Source organism: Prunus avium, chromosome 2 (genome assembly GCF_965620075.1).
Source record: "Prunus avium chromosome 2, drPruAviu1.hap1.1, whole genome shotgun sequence".
Lineage (NCBI taxonomy): Eukaryota > Viridiplantae > Streptophyta > Magnoliopsida > Rosales > Rosaceae > Prunus > Prunus avium.
In genome coordinates this window covers 41,819,253-41,844,777 of record NC_142285.1, presented here as the reverse complement: position 1 = coordinate 41,844,777, position 25,525 = coordinate 41,819,253, and the positions used below count along the sequence as shown (strand labels likewise).

Genomic DNA, 25,525 nt, shown 5'->3' with positions numbered 1-25,525 from the left:
TAACTAAGGAGTGAAAGGGAGAGAAGATGGTGTGAAACCGAAAAACTTTTATGAGATGGTGACATGCTGCTTAGTTGTTTATGAAAAAAATTGAGGATGGGTGTGGTCAAGGTCACCAACTCTCGGTTGTCTTATTTGCTAGAAAAGGGCACATTTTCCACCATGGTGAAAAGATAGGGAACAAGAATACCTAACCTGTGCCAAGATGATATCATCAAAAACCTTTGATTGCAAGAAAACAAAATCCCAATAATTTACAAAGATTAGGATCGACATGAAAAAACCATTATTGGCTGCGAATCATAATGTTATTTTCATGAATTGAAATGTGGTCCAAACTAACACAAGCCGGGTTCATCAACTTGGCCAATAGGCAGCTCAGCTCTCACATGGTTTCCAGGATTCTGGATTTCCTCATAATTTCATCTACACAAGTAGAAAATAATAATAATAATATGCTGAACAAACACAGTAAAATCCCTCACAAGAAACTGTAAGAACAAACAGCATCAAAAACAGAAGAAAAAAAAGATGATGACCAAGCCTTAAGCAGCAGGCGCCACTGATTCTTTCCTTGTTATGTAGAGTAGGAAAGTAGGAAAAGTTTCTAACCAAGAAGCATATCCCTGATGGAATGTAATTCAGATGCAACATCACTGATATCCTTTCGGTTCGCGGGGGATTCAACAGAACATGCAATTCCAAGTTTAAATATCAAACTTAAGCACTCCTCCACTTTTTGATCATTCACGCTGTATTGTTCGGGAGATTTGATGCTGCCTTCTTGAAGAAGTAAATCTGCAATCTCTGTGACTCGATCGGAAAAATCCGTCTTCACAAAATTATGAAGGTTCAAGCCATCACTAAACATGTGGTCAGTGGGTCTCCTTCCCGTAAACATCTCTAACAAGAGAATGCCAAAGCTGTAGACATCTCCACTTTTCGACACTTCACTTCCCATACCATACTCTGCAGTTGAAGTATCACAAAATATTGTCACCACAATTCTAAATAAAATGGCTCTCTTGAATTATGCAACAAAGTAAGAATAACTGATTATGTGCGTGGAAATGTGGGCATGGAACATGAACCGTCTATGCAAATGATCAATTAATTGTAATTAGAACCAAGTTAAAAGATGAAGAAAGGCAACAGTGAAGCATATAGGAATATTTACCTGGAGCAGCATAGCCAACCGATCCCCTTATGCCAATGGAACTTGCTTGATTTGCTGAAGCCTTATCGGCTAATTTTGCAAGGAATCTTGCAAGTCCAAAGTCAGAAACATGTCCAGTCAACTCTGTGTCCAAGAGAACATTGCTTGGCTTGAGATCGCAATGGACTATTGGTGTTCCGCAATCGTTATGAAGATAATCAAGTGCACAAGCAATGTCAATGATGATGTTTAGCCTCTGAAGAAGATTTAAATTCTTGGGTGCATCTGTTTCCTCTTTCGTTTCAATAGTCGAATGCAACCACTCTTCTAAGCTCCCATTGTCCATTAACTCATACACAAGAGCCTTGAAATCATTACCTTGATAATCAACAGCTGAACATGCAGTTATAATCTTGACAAGATTTCGATGCCTGATATTTCTTAACGCCTCACATTCGGCCACGAAACTCTTAGATGCTCCATGATGTAACATGTTAAACACCTTGATGGCAACAAGCTGAGCTCCATCAAAATCAAGAACTCCTTTATACACAGACCCAAAACTGCCCACACCAATCAAATTAGCTGAAGAGAACCCATTTGTAGCTTTGAGAAGAGTACTATATGATACTTGCAAAACAGAGTTCATTGAAGTGCTCAATGCAGTTTCTCTGTTTTCCTTTCGTGACGATAGAAGAAATAGAAAATACAACACCACAGCTATTCCTAGAAGAGCAAACCCAACAACTATGGAGATAAGTATTTTCAGGCCACGAGACAATCCGCCTCCCTTGGACTCTTTAGACTTGCACTTGGCCAGTTGGAGATTAGGAACACCGCCGCAGAGCCCGGTGTTTCCAACAATTGAAGTAGCACTTGCATTTTTAAAAACACCTCCAGTTGGTACTGCTCCCCAAAACTGATTGAAAGATAGGTTCAGATTCTTCAACAAGGCAAAGCTCTCTAAAAATCGTGGAATTTCACCCGAAAAATTGTTACGAGAAATGTCTAAATCTTGAATCCCTTTAACCGAAATCATAGATGAAGGAATGATCCCCTTGAAGAAGTTACCCTGCAAGTGTAGGACTTCTAGATGTATACAACTACCAAGGCTATTGGGAAGTTCTCCTGATAACAAGTTATCAGAAACATCCAATGCACCTAGATTGTTCAACTTCCCAACCTCCATGGGAAGGGAACCAGTAAAGTGGTTTTTAGACAAGTCCAAATAGATTGATAAGGAAGAGAGGCCAAGAAGTTGTTGAGGTATTGGGCCACTAAAGTTATTTTGAGAAGCATACAATTCTTGCAGTCCAAGGTATCCCCCTAGCACCCCCATGCTTCCCTGAAGATTATTCCCTTGCATTCCCAGTGCGGATAACTTGGTTAAGTTTCCAAAAGAAGATGGAATGGTTCCTGATGACTGGTTGACTTGAAGATCTATTTCCTCAACCATTGAAAGCTTCCCAAAGTCTGTGCTGGTAACTAATGAGTGCAAGGGAGTGAATGAAGATGGTGTGAAACCAAAAACTTTTATGAGATGGTGACATGCTGCTTGGTTGTTTATAAAAAATTGAGGATGGGTGTGGTCAAGGTCCCCAACTCTCGGTTTTCTTATTTGCTAGAAAGAGCACATTTTCCTTCATGGTGTAAAGATCGGGAACAAGAATACCTAAACTGTGCCAACAGAACATGCAATTCCAAGTTTAAATATCAAACTCAAGCACTTTCACGTTTAATACACGTATTGTTTAATACACATATTGTTTATCCATATAAAGAGTTTAATACTTTCACGTTTAATACTCTATTATACATGTATGTATGTATGTATATATTTTTTAATAATACATTCATGTTCTATACACGTCTCAAAGACTAGGTTAAATTCATGTTTTTTTAAAATGCAAACATACAATATTCGTATTGTACATGTACATACGTATTTTTCATGTTTAATACACGTATTGTTTACCAAATTTTCAATAAGACACACAAAATTAATGTATTATACAAATAATTCTCACATATTAATGAATACAAATAATATATATTTAATTTATATAGTGGCCGATTAATATATGCTTTGGATATGTTGAACCTGACAAATTAATATCTATAAAGTATAAATTAGGTTCCTTTTTTCTTAATTTTTTTAATTAAATCGTATAGCCAAACGGCTACACTTGTTTTGGCACATCGCTAGGGAGCCCTCTCTTTTATTTTAAAAACCAAGTATAGTCGGCTATACTCGGTTACACTCAAGGGCGGAACCAGAAATTTTTCAACGGGTGGGCTAGCTAAAGTTATTAGCTTAAAATTTAATGATTATTTTTTTTGGTACTTACAATTTCTATAGTCTTTGTAGAAATAAAAGTTAACATTAAATCATATAAACTACGCTAGTTCATAGCTCCATAAACTAATTTTCAATAAGTTTTAACATAAACGAAATAGGGTTTAACACCATAGTGGATTGAACATATAAGGCTTTTTACCTAGATTGACCTTAGTTCCTTCATGCATTCATATCATACATGAAAAAATGATTTATGTAAAAATATTGACTAAGTATGAAAAATGGGTTTTCGGAATAATCATTTTCTGAAGATAATTTTTGGCGGCTTTTATTCCTCACACATCAAATAAGAAAACTTAATTTTATGGGATTTTAGTATGAAGTATATATTGACTTAATGAGCCATCATTTTTAGCCTAAATCGTATTTTGTACTAAAACCGTTTTTTCATATTTTGATTTGGTGGGAATTTGATTTTCTAGTATTTTTATTTGAATCCAAATGGGGGGTACTTCCTTATTTACATTGTAAACTTAAGTAAATGGAGTAATATAAAAATAAATAAAAGTTAAAAAAAAATAGTATAACCGGTCGACTATACTTGGTTTTATTCATGTTTCTTGAAAATAGTATCGCCGCTCGGCTATACTCCATTTTTAAGTTTTTTAATAAATCGTATAGCCGTGCGGCTGTGCTTCGTTTTTTTTTGTTTTTGTTTTTGTTTTTTTTAATAAATACTATAGCCGGGCGGCTACACTTGTTTTGACACGCCCAATCGCTAGGGAGCCATCCTTTTAAAAAAAGTGTAGCCGGGAGGCTATACTTATTTTGACACGTGGGAGCTCTGTTGTATTCATGTTTCTTCAAAGTAGTATAGCCGCGCGGCTATACCCGGTACCTAGCTAGAACCAGACATGCTCAAAGAGAATATGGTGCAACTAACAATAAACAGCTCAATGACATTCCTCCTAATGTATGTGTGGATCTATTTGGCAGTTGATAGATTTCTGCGGTAGAGCTCTCTCTCTCTCTCTCTCTCTCTCTCTCTCTCTCTCTCTCTTATTTAGACGCCATCATTGGACGCTTTTGTGAGTCGGTGGAGGATTTCTGCGGTATAGCTGAAATTTTCAGTGATGATCGGGAAGAAGCTGAGTGGTTATCTATGTCTCTTTCTGATCTTAGAGCGCTTGCAAATAAAATAATGTCTCTTCGGGCAAAGGGGCTTCTACATTTGGTCCCTGTAGATTCTTTTGTTAGATTGTTAAGGATTTTAGATCATCAGATACATCGAGCTGAAGGCTTGTCTATAAGTGAATCTGAGCAGGTGACCTTGTTTTATGTCCTGCATTCTCTCTTGCATATAGCATAGCTGTTGTGGTAGTTTATATGACATTTCTTCAGGCTTCTGTGCTGTTCTTCTTGTTTATATTTTCATCGAAAGTTCGTGCTATTTTTAGTTTTGCTTCTTCATGATTTTTTTTGGGTCTGATTTTAGAATCTCCATGTTAGTAATGATGTTACTGAGGTGCCTTGCAATATATTGATTGTTTTAAATTTCATCTTATAATGGTCTTGTTATCTGAATCACTGTTTGTCTGACCCTATGTTTTCCTATTTATCACCATATTTGGGCAGAAACATTAGGGAGATAAAAATAATTGCGAAGAAAAAAATGTTTATCAGTATAGAGAATGTATTTAAGCATCTGAGCATTTGGAGGAGACTACTTATTATGTATAAATTTCATTTGGTAGTAATGGAGAGTGGAGAGAGCAATGGGAGTGATAAATGGTCAGAGTAATAATGGGAATAATCAGGAAAGAGAGGGAGGAAGAAATATAGAGAAATAGTTTCACTCATTTGGCAGTGGTTATAACACTAGTTTAATTTATAAACTTGTTATTACAGTATTTTCGTTATGGATGAAATTTATGCGCTCAATTCTATATACATATATATTTGGAGTTTTTATTTTAATAGGTATTCATGATCACTTTCATTTATTACTTTTCTCTTCAATATGTCAGTCAAATTCAGATGTGGTTTCATCAATAAATTGTGCACTAGAGTCCATTCATGCAGCTTTAGCAGTAATGGCTCATAACCAGATGCCAAAACAACTATATAAAGAAGAGGTACACACTTTATGCTAAGGATCTCTCTACATTTTGTGGATATCCGTTATATGTGTAACTTCGTATCTTGTAATTTCTTTTTATGATTATAAAAAAGGTAAGTAATTCTAATTTGTGTATATCAGATCATTGAAAGAATTCTGGAGTTTTCCAGGCATCAGATAATGGATGTTACGTGTGCTTATGATCCATCATATTGTGCTTTGCATAGGCCAACTCAAAATGGATCCCTTGAAGGTTAGTTTTTTTTTTTTGTTTTGGAAAAAGGTGGGGTTTCCTTAACCCACTACATTCATATGTTCCTGAGTTTTTCATACGTATTTTAACATATTATTTTGTATACACAACTCTGTCCATTCCGTATATTGTCTTGCTCAATCATTCTGCATTTTCAGGAGTAGTTGTTTTCAACTTATGTGATTTGAGTGACAAGATTTTTCAATATATTAACAGTTGGGGAAGATGAAGCCCCTAATGCTGAAATTGGTTCAGCAAGCAAGAAACGAAGCAGTATCAAGACCGTTAAAGTGCATAAACCGTCATTTAACAGGTGTGCTTCTCTATATTCTGCTCCTATGTTGTTGGTTTTTTTTTTCTTCACTAGATCCTTATATAAAAAAATTTAGGTGTTGTCTTGTTCCTTACATCTTTGCCTTGGTAGGGTCTCTGCTGCTGTGAATAATATTCTTCAGAAAATGTGCACCATTCTTGGTTTAGTCAAGGATTTGTTGTTAATAGAAAGGTTGTCAGATGGTTGCATCTTACAACTAGTGAAAACAAGCTTTACAACATTCATGGTGGATGATATCCAGCTCTTGCAACTGAAGGCAATGGGTTTAATCAGTGGGGTACAGATCTGCACTAGTCATATCCTCTTGGCAGCTATTGTTTGCACATACCTATAGATATTTTCATGCACATAAGCATTTTAATGTTATTTACTCTGAAACTTGTAACATCTTCATTGTTGGTGGTACAGATATTCTGTTCATACACTCAGCATCGGACTTGTGTAGACTGTAATATCTTTAATTGTATTAAAATGTCACCATGTTTAAGGCGATTTATTTGCAGGTTCTTTGTGTCTTGTTACTCCAGAATGCCGGGCTGAAATCTAAAGACATAGGTGTACGTACCATGGCGATTGACCTTCTTGGCACAATTGCTGCGAGGTTGAAGCGTGATTCTGCCTTTTGCAGTAAGGACAAATTTTGAATACTACAGGAGTTGGTTAGTGTGGATGGGGATGATCAGACTGATCCAAAAAATGCAAGGTTGTTAGAGAATGTTTCATGCTGATTGCATGGGAGTAGGAGAATATGAAGTTCCGAATCCAAGTTGGCACTATCAAATATGCCTCTGCAGGAAGCAACTTCTTGTTTTACAATTTTAATCGGTCAGGAAGAAACACTGAAGTTGCTTTTTCAATTACAAAACTTGAGGTTGTCGTCCAGCAGATGCTTTTGAATTACCTTCAAGATGCCGCATCAGCTGATGATGGTCATCTCTTTGTTCGCTGGTATGTACTCGTTGAACCTCATCCCTTCTTAACTTTGTGGTTCCATTGTTTCCATCGTAAAGCTATGCATGTTGTACAGGTTTTATCTCTTGGTGTGGTACAAGGATGATCCAAAATCACAGCAGAAGTTCATGTACTATCTTGCTAGACTGAAATCAAAAGAAATAGTGTGGGATTCTGGGACTGTTTTTTCATTATTGACAAGGGATTCAGTCAAGAAGATTACTTTAGCATTGGGACAAAAAACTCTTTTTCCAGAGGGTTTGATAATATTCTTCATTTGCTTCTGGTTAGTAAGCTTTTTCATTTACTCCCTGATTTATTATATAATAAAATCTCTATTTTGACAATTTAGTTGATTTCAGGCAAGTTTAATGGAGAATTTGTTGAGATTTATCTTAATTATGTTTTCTGCAGAATAATTGTTGTTCCTATTTTATAGGAGTCAGTTGTTTCCTTTCCTGGTCTTTAGGAATCCCTCTAGTGGATGGAGTTTGTTAGACGTGTTTTACTTGTTCCTGTTTATTTGCTAATTAGTTGTTTGTACGCTCCTTTATAAGAAGAGCATGTTTCAGTCAATGAATAACAAGTTCAGTTCAGCAATTCTATTGTCTTCTTATTTTCAAAGCTATCTTTTAGTTCTCACAATCTGGTATCAGAGCCTCCACTGGGCCTGACTTAAAATTCTCCAAAAGCAGCAGCTTTCTTGACTTGCAGCAGCAAGGACTGATGGCATCCGACAAGGTTCAAGAGAACTACGTGCAGCCAGCCATACCTCGCTTCGATGGTCATTATGACCATTGGAGCATGTTAATGGAGAATTTTCTGAGATCCAAAGAGTATTGGAGTCTCATTGAAAATGGAATTGCTGAACCAGCAGAGGGAGCGTTGTTGACAGAAGCGCAACAAAAAAGACTTGATGAACTGACCCTCTGCTGGTTCAGCAATTCCATTTTCAATGAGACTCGGATCTCAGAAAATTCTCCATTAACATGCTCCAATGGTCATAATGACCATCGAAGCGAGGTATGGCTGGCTGCACGTAGTTCTCTTGAACCTTGTCGGATATCCTAACCAAACCTCTCAAGTTGCCAGTGTTCTTGAAGCTCAGGAAGATGTTGGGAATTTGCTCTGCAAAGGATATTGTTTAACTGCAGCTGTGATGTGTTTATGTTTTTATTTAAACTGATGTCTTATGACATTCAGTTTAAGGGAGGATGTTGAGATTTATCTTAATTATGTTTTCTGCAGAATAATTGTTGTTCCTATTTTATAGGAGTCAGTTGTTTCCTTTCCTGGTCTTTAGGAATCCCTCTAGTGGATGGAGTTTGTTAGACGTGTTTACTTGTTACTGTTTATTTGCTAATTAGTTGTTTGTACTCTCCTTTATAAGAAGAGCATGTTTCAGTCAATGAATAACAAGTTCAGTTCAGCAATTCTATTGTCTTCTTATTTTCAAAGCTATCTTTTAGTTCTCACAGAATTCACCTGTAATTAAGGACAAGGCTTTACGAGCGGTAAACAAAAAAATATATTCTTGGACTTTTAATCCTTGAAATGGAAATTGAGAATTCATTTTATGGCTATGTTAGCAGAATTTAATGTCTTAATATCTTAATATCTTAATATGATGAGCAGGTCAGTATAATTGTAGAAGCTGATCCGCAGGTGCTAGGAGACAAACGCGTTCAATCGGCTGTTGAAGGAAGGTTTTGTGATTCCGCAATTTCTGTCAGAAGCAGCACTGGAACTTGTAGGGAGGCATATTGCTTCTCATCCTGATGTTGGTTTGAAGGTGCGCTCAATTGATCTCTAAACCTACTAAGTTCTTCGTAGATTCTCTAGTAACGCATTTTGCTTCATCTTCTCCACATTTTCTTTTAGTATTTTGAGAAGGTTGCTGAGAGAACCAAAGATACTGGTGTAAGTGTTCGAAAACATTCTATCAAAATCATACGAGATATGTGCGTTTCAAATGCAAACTTCTCCGAATTTACAAAAGCTTGCATTGCTATCATCTCCCGTATTGGTGACGATGAATCAAGTATACAGGTAATTCTGAAGCAATGAATGTGTTGGATTAAGGATTGATGACATGTAAAATACAATGAGCCCTCTCCTTTTAAAAAAAAAATAGTATAGCCGGGCGGCTATACTTATGCTGACACGTGAGCAACTAATCTCCAGTCGGGGTTTTTTATAGTATAGCCGAACGGCTATACTCTGCTGTATTCATGTTTCTAAAAATAGTATAACCGGGCGGCTATACTATTTCTGACACGTGGGCAACTAGTTGCTATGCTGCTGCTCTTTTTTTTCTTCATACTCGATTTTTTTCTTTAAAAAAAAATTATATAGCCGTGCGGCTTTACTAGGTTTTTTGTTTTGTTTTTTTATGAGTAAAATACAAGGAGCCCCCCCTTTTTATAAAAAAAAGGAGTAAAGCCGAACGGCTATACTTGGTTGTTATATTTTTTTTACAAATAGTATAGCAGGCGGCTATACTTACTTTGACATGTGGGCAACTAATCGCTAGATGAGGTCTTTAGTTTTTTTTAATAAATCGTATAGCCGCGCGGCTATACTCTGTTGTATTCACGTTTCTAGAAATAGTATTGCCGCGCGGCTATAATTTTTCTGGCACGTGGGCAAACTAGTCGCTATGCTACTGTTCTTTTTTTTTTCTTCATAAATAGTATACTCGATTTTTTTATTTAAAAAAAAAATTGTATGGCCGTTCGGCTTTACTAGGTTTTTTTTTGTCTTTTTATATGAGTAACGCTATTGTTTTTATTAATTAAATAATCTCTCAGCCTTATTTAATTATTGGCTTTTTATCACAAATGGTCCTTGACGTTTATGAAATTATCACGAATGGTCCTTGAGGTTTTTTTGTGACACTAATAGTCCTTAACGTTTGGACTTTTTATCACAAATGGTCCTTGCTGTCAAAAATTCTGTTAAGTGTATGATGTGGAAGATAAGTGGAGCCCACATGTACAATCACATCGTGACATGTGGATTAAATAAATAAATAAATAATTTTTGTTTTTATGAAAATCCATTAAAAAACCATTTAGCCTCTCTCTCTCTCTCTCTCTCTCTCTCTCTCTCTCTCTACTCTCTAAGAGGTTTTTTTTAATGGATTTTCATAATAAAAAAATATTTATTTATTTATTTAATCCACATGTCACGATGTGATTGTACATGTGGTCTCAACTTATCTTCCACATCATACACATAACAGAATTTTTGACGGCAAGGACTATTTGTGATAAAAAGTCCAAACGTTAAGGACTATTAGTGTCACAAAAAAACCTCAAGGACCATTCGTGATAATTTCGTAAAGGTCAAGGACCATTTGTGATAAAAAGCCTTAATTATTTAATTAGTAATTATGTTTTAATTATTATTTCTTTATTGCTATGTTTTAATTAACTTCATAAATTATAAGTAGTAATTTTTTTCTTTAATAAAATATTTAAATACTAATTATTCACTAAGTAAACAATAATTAAAGTAATTAGAACAGAGAAATCAAGATTATGCTCTTTAAAGAGTATAGCCGCGCGGCTGTACGTTTTAAGTAGAATATTCATAAGGTACAGCCGCCCGGCTATACTATATTCAATTTAACACGGCTATACCTCTTTAAATATTAATATATTTGAACAGTATAGCCATATTCAATTTAACGCGGCTATACCTGTTTAAATATTATGACCCTTTGTATGTAATAATATCGATCGAATCTTCATGTCATAGTGGGGCCATAGATTTCTTCTTAGTTATTTTATTTTATTTTATCATCATAGTTAGAAAGGGGGAGGGGGAGGGGGAGGAGAAATATTTTTATGTTCAGGTACACCAATTGTCTGGCACTGGTAGAGCAAGGATTCTTAGTATGAAGGGGCCAAAATTTCAAAGTCACTTCCGCATAAGTTTTTCATCTTCAACTAATAGGGTCAACATAAATCTAATTGCAGTAATTATATTGCTATATCATATATTTTATAATATATTACAATAGATTGAAAATTAAATGGGGGCCCAGGCCCATGACATGCCTTGCTATAGCTCCACCCCTACTATGTGGTGTACCATTCAATACACATAAGACATATGAAAATATTTTATAAAAATAAAATAATTTTATATGTCCCATTTGCATTTTATGATACACAATTTTCATATATATGCTTTTCCTTTTTTAATATATGTTCGAAAAATCCGTAAGCAGTAGGTGGGCGGCGAGCATGGGCCTAGAGCTGAGAGGAGTAATCAAGGCCTAGGCACCCTTTTTTTTAATAATTATTTTGTATTACAAATTATAAATTTATACCAAAATCATGTAAAATAATAAGATATAGAAAAGAAAACTTTAATATTTTCCAATCTTGATATTATCTGGCTTTTATTTTTGTATTTTCAGTAACCTTGATATTTATAAAAAAAAACCGCAAAAAAAAAAAGTAAAAATAGGCCCATTTTAATACAATGTTTAATGGCATTTTACAAAACCCAACCTGTTAATTATATTAAAAATTAGGTCAGATATCTCTTCTTCCCAAGCGTCGCCTTCTCCTTCCTCTCTCTGTATTGATTTCATCACTCTGTCTCTCCATCTTTCTTCCTAACAAGCAGTGGCTCTTGCGCGCTTCAACCGACCTTCGTCCGCTCCTCAATGGCAAAACGCCCACCCAGACCCGCCTAGACCCGCCTAGACCCGCCTAAGCCGCCTAGGCGGGCGCCCAGGCTCCGCCTCACTCCCTGGCTCCTAACCCTAATGATTAGGCTGAAATGACGGCGCCGCCTTACTCCCTGCGCGCTTCAACCGCCCTTCGTCCGCCTAAACCTGCCTAGACCCGCCTAGGCCGCCTAGGCGGGCGCCCAGGCGCCGCCTAACTCCCATCGTTCACAACCCTTGGGAATTGGTTGCATGGACAACATATATGGAAGTGTGGAGAGTTTTGACTCACAGCTTTTCCGAACTGAAGAATGTAGAGGGTTTAGGGGTTAGGGTTTAGAGGCGCCGCCTAACTCCCATCGTTCAAAACCCTAATGTAGAGCCATGATGTTACGTCCCCACAATAGGACAGAATATCTCTTGGACAACCTCAAACTGAAATTTGATGATTGCGAACCCACGCGGTACTTTACGTGTTCTAATCCACATTGCAGAAATTTTCAGAGCAGTCTTGTTTTTAGTTATTACCGAACGGTTCGTTGTCATCTTTGTAAGCGTCTAATGGACATGGAGACCACCCTTCCAGTGTCTAGTGCTGAAGATGGTGAGGTCTTTGTAAAAGGTCCAGCCAGATTTATAATTAGTGCGATGATTTACAAGTGATGCCCCCATTTACTTCTACAAGCTCTTCTTTAGTTAAGAACCTCGGATTCACGGGATGGAATAGTATTGAGGAGTTGATGAGGTAAATGATCTGTTATACCACCACAGTTAATTTTCTAGTAAGAAATGAAATGCTAGTTTCTGATGATCTTTTCACTTTCTTCAGGTTTTGAAGTTGCTTATGTGCTCATTAGTATCAAAGATGCCTTCACTTTCTTCAGGTTTTGAAGTTGCTTATGTGCTCATTAGTATCAAAGATGCCTTCGACTGAAACTCTGCTGAAGCACCCCTCCCAGAATTGAGCAATGAAAATGTTGATCAAGAAATATATGTTGAATCTCGAATGTTAGGAGACTCCACGAATGAGGAAGAAGAAAAGATTTCTATTAAGCTCATAGTTACAATAATTAAAGACATAGCAATTTGTTTTAGTTTTTAGGACTTTTTTTTATTGAAAGACATAGCAATATACGGGGAAATTACGGAAGAAAATGACAGAAAACCCGACAAACCTTGCAAGATTTATATGGAAACAGGACAGTCAGAAGGATCACTCCGCCTCGGTGGATCATATGTATTCCTTTAGCAAAACAATAAACATGTCGTCTAGTTTACACTCTTTGTTTAAATATATACATTTCGAATCACTACAAAAAAAAATACACTGCTTGCTACTCATAGTGCAAAGACCACAACTATTTTGATTGGGAATAAAAAAAAAAAAAGATGTTATGAGTATTAAGATAACAATATTTTCATACTAAGAAAACAAATTAGCAACCTTTTGGAGATGCAGGTTTATTAAGATCAAATGTCGTTCATCTCACAATCTCTACATACCCAAAATTCAAGATGGGGGCTTTGGCCGTGAGATTGATCTTAATAAACTCACTTTTTAAAAGAGAGGAAGAACCTAAATATAACATTTTTGGTTTCTTGAATATTTGAATATAGTGTAGGACGAGGTCCAAGTGATGGGTAATGGCGGTTCACTTGGTTTGTCTGATGTTCTTCAAAGTTCATGTGGCTGATGTTTGCTTTTAAAGTTCGGCCTGAAACTTGGTTCATCAATGGTCAAACACTGAAACAACTTCATCAAACATCCAATTTGTATTAATGGATCAAATTACATGCCTACCATCACTGTTTTGTTTCTAAAACATGTAAAAGTTCACTAGGGGTGTGTGTCCTGTCAAAATAGTCCTTAAACTAGAAAGGAATGAAACTATCTTCATCGAATTACAAAATTGGGACCCCTGGAAGAAATTGAAAACGAAAATTCTATTTGATCATTGACATGATTATGGCTAGAGGAAGCAGCTAAGAGGTCCTTTTTGGAGGAGACATGTTACTGATGAGAGAAGTAGTTGTGCTGATGGCAAATATTTGTACCAGGAACGCTGTGAAATTTGAAGCATAAATATTAGACTCTTTACCCAACTTTGGTTGTAGTAGCATCACATCAAGAAAGTACAGATACTCACCAATTGCAGTGCGGGTGGCCTCGAGAAGTTCGAACTTCTTTGTTTCCCAGTTACTTGGATTTTGGAAAACCTACTCAGTAATTTCATACAAGACAACAATCAGAAAATTCCGACAAAAACAAGAAAGGACAAATGATTCAAATTTCTAAGTGATAATCAACAGTTATAATAAAGAACTATCTTACCTCTAATGTTAAATTTCCTGTAGCAACACAAGCAATGGAGAGAAGTATTCCAATAGATGATGCAACAATGTAAACTTTCAACAAACTCACTCGGCTGCGCCTTCGACCTTTGGCACAATAAAAAGTTGTACAACTACAGATGCAAAAACTGAAGTGACTTGAAAGAAAAATGCAGGATTAGTAACAGCTTACCTAACTCCCCAATGATCAAAGAAATAGAACCAATAGCAACAGATGAAATAGCGATCACATTGGGACCTTCCCCATTTGATGTAAATAGAAATGTGTGTAGGACTCCTATCAATTGAATGACAGCCTGCAGGGCATGAGAGCAAATGCTATCAAAAGAGGAACCTTTTGAAACTGATGGATTGAAAATTAGACTTCATGAATAAATTGAAATGTCAACAACAACTACATATGATAGTTGGATTGTAATATACTAAAGTGCCAACCTCTACCGTCTCATAAAAATATGTTCCCTTATTACTGCCGTATATAATTTGTTCAAAACCTTAACAATGCAGAATTCGTCCAATTGGCTTTAAATGTAAATGTTAACTTAGATCACCAAGACAAGTTTAGTCATAACTGAACCATCCACCTGCCAGGTAACCCACAAATATTTTACTCAAAATGGTTTGAGTGCGGTTTGAATTCAACCCAATTTTCCAAGGTATCTGTTGTGAGTCACCCAATACAGATTTTCCCTATCTAACACAATCCAAATAAGAGGCTACTTGACACAATAAACGAATTAGGTTTTTTACACAAAAGAAAAAAGTTCTATAATTAGTTGCTTGAAAAATTCATGCACAATACTATCACCAGCCTATGCTATGGGGGTAGCCCAGTTAAATGCAAATTCCCATTTAGATAAAGTAATGCAAAATTCAGTGAAAAAAATCCAAACTTTACATCCGGAAATTACAGAGCCAGATTCAATTGAGAGAGACAGTGAGTACCTGAGTGAGAATAAGCGCGGAGAGACGAGATTTTCCTTTAGCTACCTTCTGGTAACCTGAAATTCGATAACCCAGAACAGACTTTAAATACCCAGTATAAAGAGTGCAGGGACCCAGAGATCTGTTTGGTTGCAGAGAAAATGACAGAAACCAAAAGTAAAAAAAGAAAAAAGAAAACAGAGGGAGAGATAATCTGATTTTAGAGGTGTAGATGATAGAAGCCTACGAGAGTCAACAACCATGCGGTAGTTGAAATCTGAGCCATCCGTTCCAGTAGGCCTCCCTGACGCTGATCTTCTCTGCTGCATCTTCTTCTTCTTCTTCGCTCCTAATCGCGACAGAGCCCTCCCTTTTAAAAAAAAAAGAGTATAGCCGGACGGCTGTACTCGGTTTTATGCATGTTTCTTAAAAGTAGTATAGCCCGGCGGCTATACTCTTTTGACACGGCAACTAGGCGCTATGCGACTACTTTTTCTTTCATTCATGAATAGTATAGCCGCTCGGCTGTACTCTTCTTTTTTTGGTTTTAATAAATACTATAGCCGCACGGCTACACTTGTTTTGACCCGTGGGCACCTAATCGCTAGGGAGCCCTCCTTTTTAAAAAAAATCGTACAGCCGGCCGGCTATACTCGGTTTTTTTAAAATAATATAGCCGGTCGGCTATACGTATTTTGACACGTGGGCGCCTAATCGCTAGACTTGTCTTTTTTTTAAAAATAAATAGTATAGCCGTTCGGCTATACTAGGTTTTATTCATGCTTCTAAAAAGAGTATAGCCGCGCGGCCATACGCGTTACCTAGAACCAGACATGCTCAAAGAGACTATGGTGCAACTAACAATAATCAGCTCAACGATATTCCTCCTAATGTATGTGTGGATCTATTTGGCAGTTGATAATCATTTTCCCCCCTCCGTGTTTCCTAATCTAGAAGATGAAATTGCAGGACGCATCTACACCATCTTTCTAGAAAACCAAAAGCCAAGAAAAAAGATAGTGATGTCGTTATGTCATCAGTCGGACCAGATCAGACTGCAATTCAAGGTTGTTATTGGGTTTGAGAACTCTCTCTCTCTCTCTCTCTCTCTCAAGCGTGATCTCACATTTTTATTTTCAGTATTCATGTGAGTGACTTATTTTGCAAAATCATATTTAGAAGCCATCATTGGACGCTTTTGTGAGTCGGTGGAGGATTTCTGTGGTAGAGCTGAAATTTTCAGTGATGATCGGGAAGAAGCTGAGTGGTTATCTATGCCTCTTTCTGATCTTAGAGTGCTTGCAAATGAAATAATGTCTCTTCGAGCAAAGAGGCTTCTACATTGGTCCCTGTAGATTCTTTTGTTAGATTGTTAAGGATTTTAGATCATCAGATACATTGAGCTGAAGGCTTGTCTATAAGTGAATGTGAGCAGGTGAGCTTGTTTTATGTCCTGCATTCTTTCTTGCATATTGTATAGCTGTTGTGGTAGTTTATATGACATTTCTTCAAGCTTTTGTGCTGTTCTTCTTGTTTATATTTTCATTGAAAGTTCCTGCTATTTTTAGTTTTGCTTCTCCATGATTTATTTTTGGGTCTGATTTTAGAATCTCCATGCTAGTAATGATGTTACTGAGGTGCCTTGCAATATATTGATTGTTTTAACTTTCATCTTATAATGGTCTTGTTATCTGAATCACTGTTTGTCTGACCCTATGTTTTCCTATTTATCGCCATATTTGGGCAGAAACATTAGGGACATAAAAATAATTACGGAGAAAAAAACGTTTGAGCTCCACCTCCACCTCCACCTCCACCACCACCACCACCTCCACCACTTCCACCTCTACTTCCACCACCATCACCACCTTCATCTCCACCTCCACCGTCACCACCTTCACCACCACTTTCATCTCAACCACCACCACCACCTTCACCTCCATCTCTACCCCCACCTCCACAACCACCACCAGCACTAGCACCTCATCCTCCTCCATCTCCACCTCCACCTTCATCGTCAACACCAGCACCACATGATTAGCACATAACAGTTTCAACATTATGTTTATTTGAGTCATTAAAATTTGAGTAATGCTATTTGGACACACAACATTGACATACTTAGTGACACCCGCTGATGTGTCAATGTATCATTTGCTCTTCTTTTCTCCTCGTTTTCTGTTCAGCGAATGATACATTGACACATCAGCGATTGTCAACTAAGTGTGTCAAAGTTGTGTGTCCAAATAGCATTACTCTTAAAATTTACCAAACAATTTTGACACTGTTCTACTAACATCACTTTAAAAATATTGTTTACCAAACATAAAACTGCTTTACTTTACAGATGATTATTTTCAAAGCACAACATAAGCTGTTTTTTTTTATAAAAAAAAGTGACAGTCATCCCAAACTAGCCCTAAGTCGATGAGTTTGAGTGCTAGCAACATTGATGAAGGAATTTAGCAACAAAAAAAAAAAAAAAAGTAAATAGAGGGGTATATGTAATACAACTTTATTTAGATTTCAATAATATTCAACAAATGACAAAGAATCACAACTCAACACTTTGATCTAACAATGGTGATGATTTGCTTTATTTTGATGTTCAGATTGATGCTGGTCTAATGTTATTTGTCCACATACTTATTTGTTTTGTGTTTCGTGAAGTTAATGTTGTGGTTTATAAATTAGCTTATTTTGTTTTATCTTTCACTGAAGCATATCCCTTCGTGTTATATATGAAGTCATTCCTGATATTATTCAGGACTCAATGCAATTTTGGAAGTTTCCACTAAAATCGCTTATCCTTCAACTAATAGTAATCACTTTGATCTAATAATAGGGTTGAAATGAAATACATGAACAATTTTTATAAATAAAAAAAAATTAGTGATGTAGAGGTTTGAAGAAAGCCAATACACCAACAAAAGGAGCATTGATGTACGTGGTCGGCTCTGATTGGGGAGCATCAAATCGAGAGTCTTTGAAGGTATCATCCTCAGCAGGCCCTCCCACGATAGCGCCAGTGAGCACGTTCTGGTTAGGATCGTGGCCGTTGAAGTAGGAGTATCCCACGTGGCAGTCGATGTGCTGTGGGTGCTTAGCCACGCTGGGCAACACGGAACCACGATGATGTACGTTCTTAGGAAACTTTTGCCCAAATCCCACCATGTATGACATGCCCAATGGGTTGCTTCCTAGTATATAATCAACCTGCATTTACATTAATTACTAATTAAATTTAAACAACCGGTTTTCATTGTAATTTAATCCACCCATTTAATTAAAATGTATAATTAATATTTGAATATATGTACCTGTCCTCTGGTGAAACTCACTATCCTAGCTGGAGTGACATGAACATTGTTGCCACAATCGACAACCTTGTTGGCAAGTTTCATGTAGCGACCATAAACTAGAAGAAGAAATGATATGGACGTTGCATGTTGCAAGTTACTTCCTCCAGGTTTAAACAACAGCCCACCTAATAATTAAAACCGAAAAACATAAAATAAAAAAAAAAAAGAGTTTTTTTGTGTAAACATGCGATCTAAATTCATCGTATGTCTAAATATTATGTTCAAAGAATAACTACCTCGTGAGTATGAGACCGATTTGGGGGCAGGTGATTCAGGCAAAATGGAGCATATGAATTGATCGGCTTTGGGAACGAAGGGATTAGAATTGTGGGGATCTTTCATTACCCACTGCAAACAAATGAAAGCTTAATTTAATTAGGTGGAGCGTAATTGAGGTTGAGTTCAAGAATGTTAATTAGAAAAAGAGAGTCTTACTTGAGAAACAAGTATGTTAATACCGGCATGCTTTGCATCCCATCCAAATTCAGTGATGCTACCACCTTGAGATGATGGAACAGGGTTCCCATTCACATTTCTTACAACAATATTATTGTACTCCAAATAGTTTATGTTGTTTTTGACGTAGTTCCAATAACTAGGGGCCTTAGTTGCCTTGTATAACCATGAAGCTCCCCAAATCAATTCATCCTGCAACACACACAGAAAACATATATATTAAACTTGGGAATTAAGGTTAGTGATGCTACGAGAAAGCCAACTTTTATCTTAATTTTTCGATATCAACTGATGTAACACATAACATACCATGTATCCGTTGAAATCACAATAGAAAGGGCAGACTCCTGCCGCAATACTATCATTGTAAGATCCCCTGTACTTGTCTGCAAATTCAAACACCTAAACATCCAACAAAGAAAAACCCATATTAACCTAAAAGTTAAATATATGAAAAGAAAGAAAATATATATACACACACCTGCATAGCTCTTCTTAGAAGTAAAGCGGCGTATGCCCTGTCTGAGTGTCTAAACACCATGGAAGAAGCTGCAAGTGCAGCTGCAATTTCAGCCGAAACTTCTGAACCGGGCTTTTGTTTATTGACTACATAAGAGGTTCGAGGGGTGTCCATGTCTTCTGGCCTTTGCCAACAATTGTGATCGGCATTTGGGTCACCAACTGCACCAACAACAGAATCAGGAACTCTGGTGGCTTTAAGCAAATAATCAGTCCCCCATCTTATGGCTTCCAGAGCATGTTGAAGCTCCGGCCCCATTAATTGCCCGAACTCGATAACGCTCCACGACAGCATTGTTGTTGTGAAGGCCATAGGAAAGTTGAACTTCACGTTGTCACCCGCGTCATAATATCCCCCTACCAGATCCCTCTGAGGAGAAATACTTGTCAATGTTATACAATATCCAGTCTATAAAGTGTGGTCTATGTAACATTTGGTTTTTCATAATGGTATTTGCTTGAACATTAAAGTAGTATAATTGATGAATATTATTAATTAATTATCACTTATAGGGTGCAAATCCAGTTTTAAGATATGGACATTATTTACTATCGCTCTTTTATTATATATATAAAAAAAAAGATATGAACATTATTGTGCATGACAGGGCTGTTACAAGTGAAAAGTAATGTAAAATTAAGCAAGTCTTAGGGTTTAGTCCATGTGGCAAGTGAGAGTGGAGGAAAAAGTTCGGTCTTGGACAAGGAGGGGTTGACTTATTAGATTGTACATGGGGATAGTAACACTCTATGACGGCATTTACAATTTCAAACAAAAATTTCTGAGAAATTAATCAAGTGTTAAACCGCACGATATAGAGTTTCACGGTAGAAAGAAGTCAAAATTATATGTTAATTTAGAGAGAGAGAGAGGGTGACTCACATGAACATCAAAGCCATCACGTAGGGCAGAACTTTTCCTCCAAGTCATACGTTGGGAAGGTGGTAATCTTCCAGACCTCTGCCCCTCAAAGAACAAGATGCTCTTGGACAAGGCATCGGCGTAGTCAAAACGTGAAGAAGCAGCGGTTGTACCGGCTGTTGCCATTACCGAAATCCCGGCTGCTGCTAATATCAAAAGGGAAATATTGATACTACACATGATTATGTTCCTCATTCTCTCTTGCTAATTAGACAGATAGTACTAATTATAATATGTTTAATCAGGATTATGCATGCTTTTGTCTTGTGTCCAAGATCACTACATATATATAGTGTGGTCATGCAATGTCCCTTAGGGTTATTTTTTTGCTCAACCGTAACAAGGAAACAAAGGCCCAAAGAAGGTCTTAAGAATCCGTGTTCTAGGTTCCTATAGGCGGCCATATTCAGATTATGGCAATAACTAATTATTAAATACAAAACGTAATAAAACTTTATTACGAATGACTTAATCACATTTAAGACATTCCAGAATTGCCTAAGCTTGAGGTGGATATCATTGTGCCTGGTAGTTTATTCCAAGAACAAATAGGGATTTATTTTCTTTCCTTTTCCGGTATTAATTTAATTTTGTTTATTTCCTTTTCCGTGGATTTCCTATTAGGTTAGGGGCAAATTTAATTGTGTTTGCTCTGGGGTTAAAAGTGTGGCACCAGGAAAATCTTAAATCAATCATTTATATTAGATCAATCCTGGTTTTGAGGGGATGTGATTACGGATTTTGAGGTGGAGTCCACTTATTTTTTCATTTCTGATTGCAAGTAAACACAAGAGAAGTCAGGAATGAAAATCATTCCCTTTCCTCCCATACCCATTATTGATACATAAACATGCCCTAAAAGTGTTTGATTCTTAAAAGGACGATATATCTATTCTCTCTAGGGTTTGCTCTGGTTCCAGTGCTTCCTAGGAGAGTCCCCTTACCACCGTCACACACTTCTCTGACGTCTCCCTGTATGCTCCGGCGAGGGTTGCTTATAGGGGTCAGTTCTTTCTGGAGGTGGCTTACAGAGGGGTGGGACGAAGCTGGGCTAATTTTCCTCAAGATGGGGGAAGTGGTTTCTAGTTTAAAAAATTTTTTAGTCCCTAATATTTCTACTAAAAAATTTGCCACTAACCTTAATAACATTGACTAAAATTTCTTTCCTCAATTTGAAGATATTTTTTTGACATTGATTTAATGTACCTACAATTGTGCTCACCTCTCTGACTTTTTACCGTAATATGCATTTACCATTCATAATATCGCTTGTATAAAAATAAAATGAAAAAAAATCAACCCTTTACCCTTTTTTTTTACTTTGCAATTGCAAGTTATAAACAAAAGATAAATTGAAAGAAGACATGAAGAATTTATCAACAAGCTAACTAGCTACGACGGACGAGACTTAAAGTAAGCCAAGACCCCCACAAAAGGTGCATTGATGTACGTTGTTGGCTCAGACTGCACAAAATCCTCTCGAGAATCAGCGTACGAGTCTTTGATATCTGGTCCTCCAACAAGAGCCCCAATTAGCAAATTTGGGTTTGGGTTTTTGCTGTAATAATAATCGGTTCCACCTTTGCAGTCAATCTGTTTCGGATGTTGACCGACTGACGGTAAAGACGACCCACGGTGGTGAATTCTCTGAGGAAATTTTTTACCATATCCCACCATATACGACATGCCCAATGGGTTACTTCCTAGAATGTAATCTACCTGCATCGACCCGTCGGTCCAAATTTTTATTAATTAATGAGTATTTACGTAATTTTACAATATTCATTCCCGATAAGTAAACATGTTATAAAAGTATAAGTTACCTGGCCTTTTGCAAGTTTTACAAGTCTAGCAGGACTGGCAACAACATTGCCACAATGGACAACTCTACTGGATAGTTTCAAATAACGAGCATAAACAACTAGAAGAAATGACAGAGTTGTTGCATGCTGCATATTGCTTCCTCCAGGTTTAAATAAAAGCCCACCTGTTAATTTTAATTAATTAACATTATATTACCGCACCGATCATACTAATGGTGATTATTATTCAGTCATTAGAGAAGTAGCTACCTGGAGAATATGAGGCTGATATGGTTGGAGATTCAGGCAACAAGGTGCATATGAACTTGTCTGCATTTTGAATGAAAGGGGTAGAACCAGTACCAGACATTGACATGATCAACTGTTACAAAAACACGCAACGGATCGAATCGATCTCCATATTAGGCAAATGGGTTTTATTAATTAGAAGCAGATTAATGTGCTTAATCAGAATTAAGGAAATGTAAGTAGTACACTTACCTTCGAAACGAGTACGTTGATGCCTGCGTGCTTGGAATCCCATCCGAATTCTGCAAAGCTTCCACCAAGATATGAGACGCCGTTTATATATTTCACAGTAGCAGAACTTTCCAACTCGTTTATGTTTTGTAAAACATAGTTCCAGTAGATAGGTTGCTTAGTTGCCTTAAATAACCAGGCTGCTCCCCAAACCAATTCGTCCTGCATAGCAGAAATTGTCACATAACAAACACCAAATATTCTATCAAACATCTTGTTTTAGAAATTGGTAGTATGAGCATATTATGTGTACGTTACCTCATAGCCACTGAAATCACAATAAAATGGACAAACCCATGGTCCAAGGCTGTCATTATAGGATCCCTGGTATTTATCTGCAAAATCAAACACCTAGTCCATTGCACGAAATAAGCATAATGTAGCTCTATATATAGTTTGAAATAATTATTTAATCTCATAATGTGTCAGTTATTTAGTACCATTCTAGCTCTTTTGAGAAGCCTGGCAGAGTATTTTAAATCAATTGGTCTAAACACCATGGCAGAAGCTGCTAGTGCTGCTGCTATCTCAGCTGAAACTTCGGAGCCCGGGAACTGTTTGCTCACGGCAAAGGGTGTCCTAGGGGTGTCCATGTCCTCAGGCCTCTCCCAGCAATTGTGGTCACCGTAAGGGTCGCCAACTTGGACAAAGACAAAGCCAGGAATGCTTGTGGCTTTGAGAAAGTAGTCAGTGGCCCATCGGATGGCGTCCAGTGCATGTGGCAAGTCTGAGCTCATGCCCTTCCCAAACTCTAAAACGCTCCATGCCAGCATTGTTGTTGAGAATGCCATCGGAAAGTTGAACTTAACGTTGTCGCCAGCGTCGTAGTAGCCCCCTACCAAATCAACCTGGTCACACAAAAACACATTGATGGTTGGTCCATAATTAAGTTGTTCATAACCTTCAATTGAATCCCACTAATGACTAACTAAAAATCCCATTGATTACGATCAATGCAAATGGCTTCACATGTTTTGCGAGTACTTAAAAGAAAGAAAGAAAAAACTCGTTTATAAAAGGGTTCAAATGAGAAATGAGAAGCAAAGGTAAGTCACATTTATCGAACGCTCTTTCTCTATCCTAAGAAACAAAGTAGCGGTTTCAACTTTTTGCTAAATAAAATAACATTGAGAGCTCCTCTGTTTTTTTTTCATCTGAGTGCTCCTCCTCCTCTGTGTTTTACTGAAATGAATAGATTGAAATCTTGCCCAAAGTTTCATTCTTTAACCATTCTGACCCATGAAAAGGCAAAAAGAAATCCGATGAGCTAATGTTGTCACATCTAAATTATGAGATTTTTTTTCTGTATGGATTCTTTCTCATCCCAAATGACACCATCTGAAAGCGACTTGAAAAGTTTATGTTTGGTTCTTGTTGATGATAATGAAGATCCTAAAAAGTTCCAAATGATTTGTGTAATAATAAGAATCTGTAAAATTCAAGAACGAACCCACATAAACAAGAGAGAAAGAGAGACTTACACCAATCTCATAGCCATCACGAAGTGCAGAATCCTTCCTCCAAGTCATTCTCTGAGAAGAGGGTAACTTCCCCGACCTCTGGCCTTCAAAGAACAATATGCTCTTGCTCAAAGCATCTCCATAGTCATGTGACTGTGAACAAGCCACCCTGATCACCATTGCCGCCATAACCGCCACCACTAAACCTACTATCCTCTGAACTGCGCACATTCTCTCTCTATCTCTCTCAAAACCCACCACCTATTTGACACTACTTGTAACTTGTGACCCTCTCTCTCTATATTTGTGTGTGTGTGTGTGTATATATAGGGGCCTAAAAATATTATTGATAGTGAAAAAAGAGAAATGAAGAAAAGCAAGAGTAATAGTACGGATGGCTGCTGATCACTTAGGATGGAAGCGTGAGTTGCATTTACCAAGAAATGAAAGGGAAAAGAGAGAGAGAGAGAGAGAGAGAGAGAGAGAGAGAGTTTGTTGACAATTGACACAAACCAAGTCTTAACGAAGGGAGGCATTTCCGGGGCATCCGAGTGAGGCGGTGAATGAATCTTGTATATTTGTTTGGGTTACATATTGACGGCTCTTGTGTGCAAAACTACCCACTTGGATTGGATTATACTTGTAACTTCTTTGACCAGCTATTTTGAATTCTTTGATAGGTTTTCCTTTGATATGTTATCCCTAATCAAGTGGGGGATAATGTGGAATGTTTCTCATACATTTTCACTTCATTTCAAGCACACTCAAACGCCTTAGAAGTACGAATGGCAACCTCATTAATAAATGGCAAAGCCAATGTGTGACATAAATTGTTTAAGGAAACCCAATTATTATTGGAGTAAACATATGTTCTTATCATATTGATTAAGAAGTAAAACAGCTGATTAGGGTTTTTGTTTTGTGGGTTTGAATTTAGGGAAAGAATAATCGCTTATTTTGACCGAACAAGCGATAGTACTTTATTCAATCAATTGAAAAAGTACAGAGAGAGTTATCTCGATTAGCAATACAACATACATGAATAACGCTTATTAAGAAGGAGTTAATTGATTCTTCTCCCCAAAAAGCCAAAAGCATGAACCTGCAAATGAATTTGACGCCAAAAATAAAGGTGAAGTCAACATATAGAAACACACCTTTACTTGAGGTGGCAGATTGGGGAAGATTAAGAGGGCAGTAACACTATAGCCTCCAAGATTTCTTCACAATCCAAACAAATAATTTGTAGAAATCACAAAAAAACGACTTTTTTTTTTCGATGTATAGGAGTTGAAATTTTTTGCGGTTTATTGAATTGAACTAATGAAAAAGCTACCCAATATCTTGTCTGTTTGGTGATTCTGTGGACACTCAGTTTTAGTCTCTGGACAC

The 25,525-nt window shown here is 37.0% G+C and overlaps 4 protein-coding genes and 1 pseudogene across 5 annotated transcripts; 1 reads left to right on the top strand and 4 right to left on the bottom strand.

Annotated features, from left to right (window-relative positions):
* Positions 1-213: 213 nt before the first annotated feature.
* LOC110764692 (putative LRR receptor-like serine/threonine-protein kinase At3g47570) lies at positions 214-2,811 on the bottom strand. The gene is made up of 2 exons (XM_021967702.2): positions 1,178-2,811; positions 214-969 (listed from the first exon to the last, which is right to left on the bottom strand). Exons 1-2 carry the CDS (start codon positions 2,610-2,612, stop codon positions 608-610), a joined length of 1,797 nt encoding a protein of 598 aa, XP_021823394.2. The 5' UTR covers positions 2,613-2,811; the 3' UTR covers positions 214-607.
* Positions 2,812-4,404: 1,593 nt separating this feature from the next.
* LOC110764743 (sister chromatid cohesion protein SCC2-like) lies at positions 4,405-8,005 on the top strand (annotated as a pseudogene). The gene is made up of 7 exons (XR_015833551.1): positions 4,405-4,779; positions 5,483-5,590; positions 5,716-5,827; positions 6,044-6,140; positions 6,252-6,438; positions 6,665-7,109; positions 7,189-8,005. The product of XR_015833551.1 is annotated as a sister chromatid cohesion protein SCC2-like (transcript).
* Positions 8,006-13,550: 5,545 nt separating this feature from the next.
* On the bottom strand, positions 13,551-15,450 carry LOC110764670 (jagunal-like protein). Its single transcript, XM_021967682.2, has 6 exons — positions 15,320-15,450; positions 15,094-15,149; positions 14,321-14,444; positions 14,129-14,235; positions 13,944-14,013; positions 13,551-13,859 (listed from the first exon to the last, which is right to left on the bottom strand). Exons 1-6 carry the CDS (start codon positions 15,399-15,401, stop codon positions 13,780-13,782), a joined length of 519 nt encoding a protein of 172 aa, XP_021823374.2. The 5' UTR covers positions 15,402-15,450; the 3' UTR covers positions 13,551-13,779.
* A 2,511-nt stretch (positions 15,451-17,961) lies between these two features.
* Positions 17,962-20,511, bottom strand: LOC110764689 (endoglucanase 8-like). The gene is made up of 7 exons (XM_088248712.1): positions 20,293-20,511; positions 19,372-19,779; positions 19,200-19,292; positions 18,870-19,082; positions 18,671-18,782; positions 18,393-18,559; positions 17,962-18,288 (listed from the first exon to the last, which is right to left on the bottom strand). The coding sequence occupies exons 1-7, from the start codon at positions 20,509-20,511 to the stop codon at positions 17,962-17,964; spliced, it is 1,539 nt and encodes a 512-aa protein (XP_088104838.1).
* Positions 20,512-21,723: 1,212 nt separating this feature from the next.
* LOC110764746 (endoglucanase 4-like) lies at positions 21,724-24,364 on the bottom strand. The gene is made up of 7 exons (XM_021967766.2): positions 24,155-24,364; positions 23,114-23,521; positions 22,932-23,024; positions 22,635-22,835; positions 22,404-22,515; positions 22,155-22,318; positions 21,724-22,050 (listed from the first exon to the last, which is right to left on the bottom strand). Exons 1-7 carry the CDS (start codon positions 24,362-24,364, stop codon positions 21,724-21,726), a joined length of 1,515 nt encoding a protein of 504 aa, XP_021823458.2.
* Between the last annotated feature and the right edge of the window lie 1,161 nt (positions 24,365-25,525).